General features: G+C 43.6%; 1 protein-coding gene across 1 annotated transcript; it reads left to right on the top strand.

Moving 5' to 3' along the window:
- The first annotated feature begins 154 nt into the window (after positions 1-154).
- b4galt3 (UDP-Gal:betaGlcNAc beta 1,4- galactosyltransferase, polypeptide 3) lies at positions 155-9,822 on the top strand. Its single transcript, XM_086276425.1, has 8 exons — positions 155-615; positions 1,219-1,312; positions 1,399-1,925; positions 2,066-2,301; positions 3,766-3,956; positions 4,056-4,178; positions 4,991-5,095; positions 5,557-9,822. Exons 3-8 carry the CDS (start codon positions 1,643-1,645, stop codon positions 5,882-5,884), a joined length of 1,266 nt encoding a protein of 421 aa, XP_086132551.1. The 5' UTR covers positions 155-615; positions 1,219-1,312; positions 1,399-1,642; the 3' UTR covers positions 5,885-9,822.
- The last annotated feature ends 1,647 nt before the right edge of the window (positions 9,823-11,469 follow it).

Below are 11,469 nucleotides of genomic sequence, written 5' to 3'. Positions count from 1 at the left end.
TTCCTGTGTATTCTAGGTGAGAACTGTTTCATGCACAACATATACTGATAACAGTGCTCTTTCAGAGCTGATGATCTCACCCACACAGAGAAAAGAGGGCGGTGACGCAGGAAATTCGCCCTAATCAGTCAGTACTGGGTGGAAGGGAAAAACCTGTGAAATAAAGTCACTGGATACATTTAAATTTTCCTTATGATGGCACAGTCAACCTCTCGTCATCATTATTAGCATTTACTGCGCACGGTCAGATCTTCACTGCTGGCACAATCACACTCTCCTTTAATTTTCAAATGTGCCGCTGTGCGCGTCACCGTGGTGCGCCTCTCCTCCGTGTTCCGATGAGGCAGAGCGCACTTGTCTGTGTGTTTTGTGTTGACACTAGAGGGGTATGCGGCGATGATCTTGCGTGTGAAAACGTCTGCAGCGGTTTCGGAGCAGCTACGGACACATTTCGCGTTGGACGAGAGACTAGGAGGAGGGCAAAGACGATCGACCGGCATCAGCAGGAGAAAAACAGCATCGCATAGTCCATCGCGCCGCTGTAGCGACCGTAGCGGCCCGTCGATTCTCAGAGGAAGCCAGGAGCTGGATTTGACATGTCGCAGGGATGTGCTGGTGAGTCGGCTCGTGCATCGGGGTGCGGGGAAGCTTGCGCGAACCTGGGAATAGAAATCTTTGACGTAAACGAGAGCCTTTGCGGGTAACGGGAGAAGTCGCGTACACAGCAATGCTGCTGCATACATGTCACTGACATATTTTCCCTTTAGTTATGTAAATACTGCAATACATGCTCACTGCATGGGCCTAAAGATGGATGCTCATAGGCTAATCACCTGCATGGCAGGTTGTCCCCGGTCATAACCACGGCGCCTTTGCGTTCATCCACTTCCTATTCTTCTTCTTGTTTTTAAGTGAATGAACTGTCGTCTCCCTGGGAAACTTAGCATCATATTAAGTGATTAAGCCACTCGCGCTTGGATAGCTGTCGCATCTAACTGTTTGGACTAAAGGGGCTGCGATGTTGGGTTCATTTGTTTGATCAGACTCGCTTCCATACGTGCATCATGAAAAATGTCAGCTGAAACGAAGCCATTCTAAATAAAGACGCAAACATGAATGCCATTTGTTTGTAGCTGCTTGTCATTCCCTGGCCTATTTTAGCTGGGACAGGACTGGTGCTGCATTGTTATGCATTCAGTTCTTTTCTTTACCTCGCAGAGAGCCTGATGATGACAGGAGGAGGAGAAGGAGAGAAGTGGAGCGAGGCTTTACTGGTCCCTGACAGGTTTTAATTAGACCCGTACAAAAACAGGTGCCTGACATCTAGACTGTTGTAATGTAATAATGATACAAACAACAACGGTCACCATAAGGTAACAGCTGTTCTTTTTCTTTCAGCTGACGCTTTGTGGTCAGAAGGTGATGGCAGTGCTGACTGAGCTTCACCACTACTACCACCCATTCCTAAAAATGGAAGCCCACCTCCAGTGCACCTGAGCCCACATTTAGTGCTCCTTTCTTCCCCTCCCTCTCCTTCTGCCTTTCCTTGCTCATTCTCCACCTCTTCCACAACCCCCACCTCACTTAACTGCAATACTTCCCCTCATCTCCTCCCATCTCTCCACTCTGTTTCCCTAGAATAATGGCGTACTGTGGGCGCTCTCTGGACTCTCCATGCACGTTAGCCTTGCTGATAGGCTTCCAGTTTGCCTTTGTGCTCTATTTCTCCCTTGGGGGCTTCAGAGGCCTGGTGTCTGTCCTGGTGCACACCACAGAGCCCGAGTTTGATTACTCTCGACCACATGATGTATACACCAACCTCAGTCATCTGGGAGTACCGCCTCCCCCGCCTCGCAACTCTGGCACTGGACCCCCTGCCACTGGCCCACCACTAAGAGACTGCCAGATCCCTTCTCCATTGCTGGGTGAGAGAGAGAAGGGTGACAAATAAATGTTTGTGAGTGTAGCACACAGTGAAACGCAAAATGACTGTTGCTATTTCCTTTGTATTCTTGAGCTGATAGAAACGAAGCCAGAAACATTCTGTCTCCTTTCCTTTGGCCAGTTGGACCCGTGTCTGTCCATCTTTCGTCTCCTCTGTCTCTGGAGGAGATCAGACAAAGAAACCCATTAGTGTTGCCAGGTGGACGCTACCGGCCTCCAGACTGTGAACCACGCCACCACACAGCAATAGTGGTGCCGTACCGAAACCGCCAGAGCCACCTCCGTGCCCTCCTCTACCACCTCCACCCCTTCTTGCAGAGACAGCAGATACACTACAGCATCTACATAGTGCAGCAGGTCAGGTTATGTATAAGTGAGTGTGCTAGCTGTTTTATAGTGATTCCTCCTGTGTCTTGTTCAGCGTGATTGTCAGCAGCTGCATGTTTGCCTTCCATGAGCAAAAGCAAAGCATTATGCAGTGGGATTGTTGTTCTAGTGGATCAGAGGTGCTACTGAGTAAAACGTTTGCCTGCTGATGTTAAGGGTGTAACAGTAATGGTAGTGTATGTGCTGCTACAAAGTATTGGTCTTGTGATATTGGAGTATTGGGCTATGGTTTGACTGTATCTAATATATACCACTTTATTAGGGGCACTTGTTCAACTGCTTGTAAATGTAAACATCTAATGAACCAATCACTGTGCAGCAGCTCGATGCGTTTAGACATGTAGACGTTGTCATGACAACCAACCCAGCTAAGCATCACAATGGGGAAGAAAGGTGATTTCAGTGACTTAAAACGTGGCATCGTGGCTGGGCTTGTCTGAGAGACCGCTGATCCATCGGGATTGTCACACACAACCATCTCTGGGGTTTACAGAGAACAGCAGAAATCAGCAGTTCAGCAGCTCTTTGGGTGAAAAGGCCTTGCCGCCCCCCTTGGCTGTGCCCCTGCCCCATTGGTCATGGTCATTATTGCTGACCATACCTATCCATATCCATCCTTTTTGCAATTGCAGTGTACCCATTTTCTCATGGCTGATTCGAATAGGATAACACACCATGTGACAAAGCTATAATAATCTCAATCTAGATTCTTGAACATGATATTGAGTTCAGTGTGCTCAAATGGCCTCCACAGTCACCAGGTCTCAATTCAGTAGAGCACCTTTGTTTTGTGCTGGAATGGAAGCTATTCCAATAACTCTACAGCAACTGTGTGATACTGTCCTTTCAGTACAGACAAAGATGTTGTTTTTAGCGCCTTGTTGAATCTGTGCATTGAAGAATCAAAGAAAGGAGGTGTACCTAATTAAAAAAGTGTCCAGTGAACACATTTGAATGTTGCTGTTTTTACAGCTCTTGTAGGACTTCTAACTAGTTTTATTGCAAATTATAGTCATTATTATTATAGTGTGGTTTCATTTAAAATGGTTGTGAGATATGTGTTTGTTAGCTTTATCTGCCTGGACCAGTGCAATAGAGGTGAATTGTTTTTTAGGTTACAGCTCTCGATCTAAGCAAATCATACCTCAGATATTTCCGTGGTAGATGGGACGTCATACTTTCTGTGTATTAAACATTACATTCCCATGCTACAGCTGAATTTAACCATAGTGGTGTAGTTGGAGATTCATTTTTTCCTTCAGGTAATAAGCAAATCTTTAAAATGATGTGCTATTAATCAGTGTCAACAAATTCCCCTGTGCTCTGCTGCCTCAAATATCCCTGTTGTTCAGAATTTCTAAAAACTGCTGCATTTATTTAAGTCTTCACGTATTAATGTGTAAATACATTAATCTGCCTCATTTGATGTTTCAGTGGGGAAACAGCACTTTTAATCGAGCCAAGCTGTTAAACGTTGGGGTGCGGGAGGCACTCAGAGATGAAGACTGGAGCTGCATCTTCCTGCATGATGTTGACCTGCTGCCTGAAAACGACCACAACACCTACACCTGCCACAAACAGTTTCCCACACACCTGTCGGTGGCCATGGATAAGTTCCGATACAGGTAGAAGCACAGAATAAACGAGGGTGGGGCTGGTCTTTCATACATTTGCATTGCCCTGAGACATTATTTTCAAGATTGTGCGTGCTGTGACCCTCCCAGGTTGCCATACTCACAGTATTTTGGTGGGGTATCTGCGGTGACCCCAGACCAGTACATGAAGATGAACGGCTTCCCTAACCAGTACTGGGGTTGGGGCGGGGAGGATGATGACATTGCTGCCAGGTAAAGAGGATAAATGAGGCAGACACCCTGCATGATGTAAACTGTAAACTGTGCGTGCTGGGATCAGAACTCCATGCATAACCATTTCAGTTTGCCTCTTCTTGTACTTTTTCACTCTTGCTCTCGTCAGTCATCATTTTCTCATGTTTACAGCTTCAGTACCGCATGTTTTCTTTTGCTTTGACTTATATTTTATGTCCTAACATCATCTTTCATCTTCATGTCTCCTCCCATTGCTGTGGCTTTGCTCTTTGTATGTCTTGCAGTGGGCACAATGGGTATGTTCACATGCACTAGCTTGCAGACTTGGACTAGGCTGTGTGCTTAAGAGTTTTCAAACTCTTCTCATTTCTTTACTGTGCTCCCCTCTTTCCACTCTGTGGCTTTTCCAACATTTGCCAATCTGTAACAACTGAGTGCAACAATAAAATTTAATTAGGACAACACATCCAAGAATGTTTCACAACCTTTGGAAACACTGCCTTTTGTGCATGATCTTTGCAAATTATATCATGCAGAGAACATTCGCAGCATTAGTTACACCCTGTTTTGGTTGATTTAGATAACTGGAGTGGTACAAAAGCAACAGATGGAAAAGAAAAAGGGAAGCGCAGTATATTCTTCCACCCATAAGACATGGCAGTTTGTTTTCACCCTCTTCTGTTCGTAATCCTGATTTTTCCTTCTTTAAATGTAGCCCGCAGGGGGCTAGATGTTTATGTAGTTTGTTTTTGTGAGATTAGCTTTGCAGTTTTATGCAGCACATGTTTAAGAGTCTGTTTTTGGCTTACTGTTGTGTGCTGCTGATCCAGAGTGCGTCTGTCTGGCATGAAGATTGTGCGCCCTCCAGTGGCCATTGGCCATTACAAGATGATCAAGCATAAAGGAGACAGAGGCAATGAGCAAAATCCACGCAGGTACGTACTGGCACACTCACAGGCATGTAAAATATTTGTAAAGACTTCTCTTTCTTCATCTGATCTAATGGAATATCTGCCTCAGTAAAAGGGGAAGATATTCAAACGACCTGATCACGTCATGAACTTTTCTTGTCTCCAGCTGTTCCCATGTTGAGTTTTTACTGTTATAGTTGTTGCTTTTTGTCTGTTGACTCAGTGATTTGTACAGTTTGTCCTCTGCTTACTTTCCCTCAGGGCGTGTGCTTGTATCTTCAGACTGATTGTATCTAAAACGTAATTAGGTCTTATCTCATTCTCCATGTCATCAGCCTTTTATTAACTTTTATGGAAAGTCTTTGTCATTAAAAGCAATCACTTTGCAGTATATACATCTTTGCCTCCTTGCAGAGAGCCAGATGAAAAGCTTTATGTTGGGTGAAACCTTCACACAATCTTAAATATGGCTTTTGTCATTCTAGGTTTGACCTTTTGAAAAGGACCAGGCTCAATTGGCGCTCTGACGGCCTTAACTCTTTGACCTATGAGCTGCTTTCCAAAGAGCTTGAGCCGCTGTACACCAACCTGACCGTCAACATTGGAGAAGACCCCCATCTGGCCCTGGGCAGGGCCCCCATTCCTGTGAAAGCAACAACCCCTGCCCACCGACGTAGCACCAGCAAGACAGGAGACCCATTCAAACAGGGAAAGAGGCAAGAAGTGCCAGCAAATATGACCGTGGCCAAGACAGAACCTGGTCAGTCAAAGACAGCCAATCAAATAACACAGCAGAAGAAGAAGATGAAATGAGACTAGGTGCATATGAACCTGTAGCTTCCCTTTTCAGTTTGATCTGAAAGACAAAATGGAGAAAAGCAGCATAGATCTGTTCTGTCGCGGGACTTTTAAGTACAGCAGCTTTTTGTGCTCGGTGTAGGTTCGGGGTAATTACACCACGGCTCAAATGAAGAAGCCAGTTTTGTCAACGGGGTGAAGAACACTTCTGAGTCACCTCGTCTTGGCTCATCATCTGCTAAATGTGATGCCGGCTGTGGTGGCTGACACGTCTGTGGCCGTGCTCAGCAGAACCAGAAGATGAACGATGGGCGATTCAGTCATGTCCACGCGGAGGTTCAAAACAAACGGTGAAAATGAGACAGCATATATAAAAACCTCTGCACACAGACTCGTCTGTTGCAGGCAGACCTCTGGCTTCGTCCAGTCTGCTCCCAAAAACAAAGGAAACTGCTGCTGTCTGTCTACGCCACTCTGCAGTGGGTTTGTGTTTCTGTGCCTTCTCTCTTTTATGCGCGTTTTATAGACTGGTATAGCTGCTTTTAGATGCCCACACAAGGTTAGTTTGACCTCTTCTGCCACACGGGAAGACTTAGAAGGCAGGGATGACGAAGCTGACCCGGGATTAGAGGAAATTTGTTCAGAACTGCCATTTTATATTTCTGTGCATTGATCAAACGCAGACCAACTCGATAGATATGGGACAATTCTAGAGTTTATATTTATATAGAGAGACTTCTTTATTTGTTTACCGTTTTGTTTTACATGTCCTACCTTACAGTCTGGTGCCTCTCTCTCTCTCTCTGACATTTAGTTCATAGACAATCAAATTACATAGAAGAGAACTCTGCATTCAACCACATAACAAAATGAGGAAGTACTATCATGCCCGTGTCCACGCCTGTCAGATAAACAGACTGGTCATGGTATTCGTTGTCTAGTTTGACTATACTCTCAACACATGGATAGACCTGTGCTTCTGATATTACCTGTGATTGATTATTTTCTTTTAGATTAGTCAAGTATGGTTAAAAATAACAAACAAACTCGCAGACGACACTTAAAGCGTGTGACTTTCAGATGGTGTTTAATATCTAAAGTGGTCGTGGTTACACTGCAGCACTGTGGATAGATTTAGGTCAGCTTTTGATTAGAAGCCCTGACGTATTCGTAGGCAATATAAATGGATGTTTCTTTGCTGTATTGATTCCCTGAAATGAAGCTTCTGTGTCTTGAAGGGGATGAGACAAGCCAGCAGGACAATGTGCTTCATGTAAACACGGTCGCAGGGCTGCCAAATCAGGACATGCATGTAGGTCATTTTCTGTTGATCACGTATAATCTGAAAGCATCAAGTATTTTTTTCTCTGTTAATTTGTGATGTATTATTTCCAGTGCTCGTCTCTCTTTACCTTACGCGAGGGCAGAGTTCATGAGGGGAGCATAGTTTACTGGTGAGGGACTAGAGTCTGATTCATTCATGGGCGACAGGATTTCTTGCTGCTAATTGACTAGGAAAACTGTACAATTACAAATAGCTTAAGATGACATACTGTAACACTACGTTTGTGTTGTGACACAAACGGGTAATGTATTACTGAAGCGAATTTGAATGTATTTAATTTATTGTGTAAGTACTGAGTCACTGATAGTAATGTGCAGACCTCTGAAGGGATCTTGTGGTGCAGATGTGTGAAACACTCTTCTCCATTGCAGATCAGATTATCATTCCTTTACATCACATCTCCACATTTCTCGCATATACATTGTGCCTCGTGAGATGAGCCACTGAACTATTAAAGGTATGCTGCTGGATTTTATGTGAGCACCCTCAAGTGGCAAAGTCGGGCATAGCGCCAGCCAAGAGGGGAGCAAGGACTGAATGAAACTGCAGAGTTGTGACATGAATGTTAATCATTCGCGGTCGCCATTCACCGTTTTAAACCAATCAAATCTTTGCATTGCTCTGGGTGGACGGCTTCTCGGTTACGTCGTATCACGTGACTGATCCTGCTGGTTTCAAAGGGTAAAGTAACAGACAGCTTTGTGGACCATAATCAAAGAATCTTTGTTTATTTTGAAATAATGTTTTAAGCAAAGAATGTTATATAAAGGCCGCATTGAGAGAACACTTAGAATAAATAGGATCTCATTTCTTAGCTTTATAAACATGGTTATATATCATAATATTATCCTCCATATATCATATTATCTGGGAGAAAATCCTGTATGACATGTAACACTGACACACTGGAAGCTTTTAAGGACATTATATGGCATAATCTCAGCTGGATTAATCAGCAAACTATGTGCTTACCTGGAGACTGTTCTATATTTAATAAATAGGCTAGTTTTTATAAACATTTTCGCATACGTGTTGGAAATATATATTGTTGGAAAGCAAAGTCAGTAAACAGCATCTAGATTTCATAGCAACAGTTTCTGTTTATTTGTTATTCATGAAGTTGTTGACGTTTAAATGATGAGACTCACTTGGCTGGAGAGACGAGATGCTTGCGCTCTCGTGACAAACGGCACGCGGATCGTACAGTGACGTCACCGAGAGGGACGCTGATGCCCGTCTGCAATCGAGGCTGCCTTATTTACCGACGTTATCTTGAAGATGAAAGTGTGTATGTGTGCACGCCGTGTGTCAGTGTAGAGCACAGTCAGCAAAAAAGGCAACGCAAGCATATGATGGACAGTGTTGTGATAGCGAGCAAATATGTATTCCAATAAAAACGAAATCAAATAAGGCCTCATTTCGATGTTGTCTATGATTATGATCGCTGCACACATTTGATAACAGGTATACACACACACTTATGCAGCGTGCATGCCACACTATCAATACACTGCAGTGCTTATGGTGAAGCACTTACCCTCGTCGAACACTCAAAGCCTCTTAATGAATACCGCCTTTACCACTCTGATTGATGGTGCTACAGCTCAAAGACTGCAGACATCAGATGCTCATGCATGGCTGATAGATTATAAGTCATATATCACCATCCACTCATGCTGTGGAGTGGTTTAAAAACCCCTCACTAACCTGTTACATCACCCAGTGTATTGCAGGCCTCAATGTTCCATGTAAGCATCAAAAGCAGGATTAAAAAGTTGGATATGAGATCATACCTATAAATAGACAGTAACCCCCAGCTCTGTATGTTCGATCTGTTTCATAATCTAAAAAGCTGTGTGACTCACCAAGAACGGGCGAAAACACAAAATCATGAGCAGGGCTGGACAAAAACATCCCCTTACAGCCAATCCCACTGCAGCAGCAGCAAAGCCTCGAAGAGGACTGTGGGGCTGAATCAACAGCCTGATATTGTCAATGATTCCTTATTGTACAACTTCTGCTGATAGTAATCAAATGCAGTAACCATGCCCTAACAGGCTTTTGTGTGTTTTTAACCAATCAGAATTTATTAGCAACATTCCTGCTTAAAGTCTGACTGAGCAGACTCAGTAATGTAAGTAATACTGCAACATAGCAAAACCCTGAACCCCCTCAAGAGCTCAGCTTTTCATGTGCTAAAGAAAATGTTTTGGATTGTGTCGACTGCATAACTGTACTAAATATTTTTGTGGTTAGATCATTCTTTTGTATGTTATGTGCTTTTTGTGCTGTGAAACAGTCTTTAGCTTTACATTTGTGTATATTTTGCTTCAGTCAGTTCCTATAATTTTAGCCAATTTTAAACTGCACTTTTAGGCACTTGGTACTAACAGTTTGTCCAAAACTAAAAAGTTTGCATTTCTTTATTTGAGTCTATGAAAAATGCCAAAGATAACATAGTTGGATGTGTACATAATAATATTGTTGCTTCATCAAGGTCATTTCTAAAGAGCTATCAGCTGGAATCTTGGTGTGCAGTATGTCCTTAAACAATTTAAGGAAACTAGACTAGTGGAGAACAAAAGAAGTGGTAAAACAAAGTCCCGACACGGGACTGAGAGATTTATTCAGTTGATCCATCTGTTGTTCACTGAAGGCTCATCAAAAAGGTAACAGTGAAAGAGCGGCTGAGCAATTAGTAAGAATGGGCAACATTGAAGAAAAAGGCTGAGGTATGCCAGAGTACACAAGAACTGGACTCAGAATCAGTACCAATGAGACATATAGACTGATGAATCCAGTTCTGAAATGTTGGGTTCAGTCCTGGTCAGTATGTTCATAGGAGGTCAGCAGAGACAACAGTGAGTGCCTACAGCCATTTGAATAACACAGTGGAGGCTCGGTCATGGTTTTGGGCTGCATTTTAGTCAAATGTGTTGGGGGTCTCTCAAAATGGATGGAACTGTGAACACAGAAATGTACCATCAGATTTTAATCCACAATGCAAAACCATTTGGACTGATAGTGGCTTTATTTTCACCATGACAATGATCCCAAACGCACTGCCGGTGCAGAAAAACACAGTGGAACACTAACAATCATGGACTGGGCTCCCCAGAATCTGGATCTCAACATTATGAAGCAGTGTGGGATCATCTTGACAGAGAAGAAAATAAAAGGCAGCCAACACCCAAAGAAAAGCTTTGAATGTCCTCCAAGAAGCCTGGAGATCTATCACTGAAGACTGCTTCAGGAAATTACAAAAAAGCTTGCCTAGGAGAGATCAGGCTGTGCTGAAGAATAAAGATGGTCATAACAAATATTGACTTCCAAGCTCATTAAATGGTAGAAACTCAATGTTTGCCTTATATACTGCATTTTCATTTATTTTTGCAAATGTTTCAATGAATCGCTGCTGCGATTTCTCCATTTTCCAAGCTAAACTATCTGTATTGACCATCCTCGAGAGCGGAATGGCATTGAGGCTAATGTCACGAGACATCACTGGGTAATACTGTCTTCTGAAGTCATCACACCTGATTGTCTTTTGTGATGCTGTCATGCTCTGATGGCAGCAGTGACAGTCTAGTTTGCACTTTCCCTGCAGTAGACTGACACAGTGGCCTGCTGAAGTGACCGAGGCAGGCTGACGCACTGTAGAGGGCTGAGGCAGCCTTCGGTCAACTCCTGTTACTGTATGGGCAAAAGTCTGTCTCATAGCTGACCTCTCACACATTCAGCAATATTTTAGCCTTAGCACAAACACACACGTCACTCACAAAACCATGCACAGCCACATATCTATCTATCTATCTATCTATCTATCTATCTATCTATCTATCTATCTATCTATCTATCTATCTGTGTGCAGACTTTATCTGCAAAGGAGGGTGAGCTACTGAACACTACTATTATTCTAGAGAACCAGAGTGATGTTTGCTTTATGAAAGAAAGCGACGGGGTATCCACAATTTCGCTTGGCAGTCGTTCTTATGAATCATTACCACGCATCGATGTGAAAATCTACCACGATACTAGGTCACCACATGCAGTTATATAACCACTCTTAACGAAAATCATCCCATCATGGGATATGGAAATGAAAGATAGGCCTTTGAGAAGACGTATCGAGATCCCGCGGCGTCTCACGCATGCGGGCTAGATAATGAGGAGGAAACGGAATCAGCCGTGGGGGTCTTCAGTGCTGGACCCTCGCTCTCGTCTTACCCACGGCTGCTCAGCTGCTTCTGTCATC

Source organism: Aulonocara sp. 'chitande type north' Nkhata Bay, linkage group LG20 (assembly GCF_057382095.1).
Source record: "Aulonocara sp. 'chitande type north' Nkhata Bay isolate Kocher_YH1m ecotype deep benthic linkage group LG20, A_spYH_male_GT1.1, whole genome shotgun sequence".
In the NCBI taxonomy this organism is placed as follows: Eukaryota; Metazoa; Chordata; class Actinopteri; order Cichliformes; family Cichlidae; genus Aulonocara; species Aulonocara sp. 'chitande type north' Nkhata Bay.
Note: the sequence above shows the minus strand (reverse complement) of the source record. Positions and strands in the feature narration are given on the sequence as shown.

What these genes read in the sequence shown, in the direction of transcription:
- b4galt3 (XM_086276425.1), top strand. Translation starts at nt 1,643, where the DNA reads ATGGCGTACTGTGGGCGCTCTCTGGACTCTCCATGCACGTTAGCCTTG. An exon ending in GATGATGACATTGCTGCCAG is followed by an intron (nt 4,179 to 4,990) that starts GTAAAGAGGATA and finishes CTGCTGATCCAG; the next exon opens with AGTGCGTCTGTCTGGCATGA. An exon ending in AATGAGCAAAATCCACGCAG is followed by an intron (nt 5,096 to 5,556) that starts GTACGTACTGGC and finishes TTGTCATTCTAG; the next exon opens with GTTTGACCTTTTGAAAAGGA.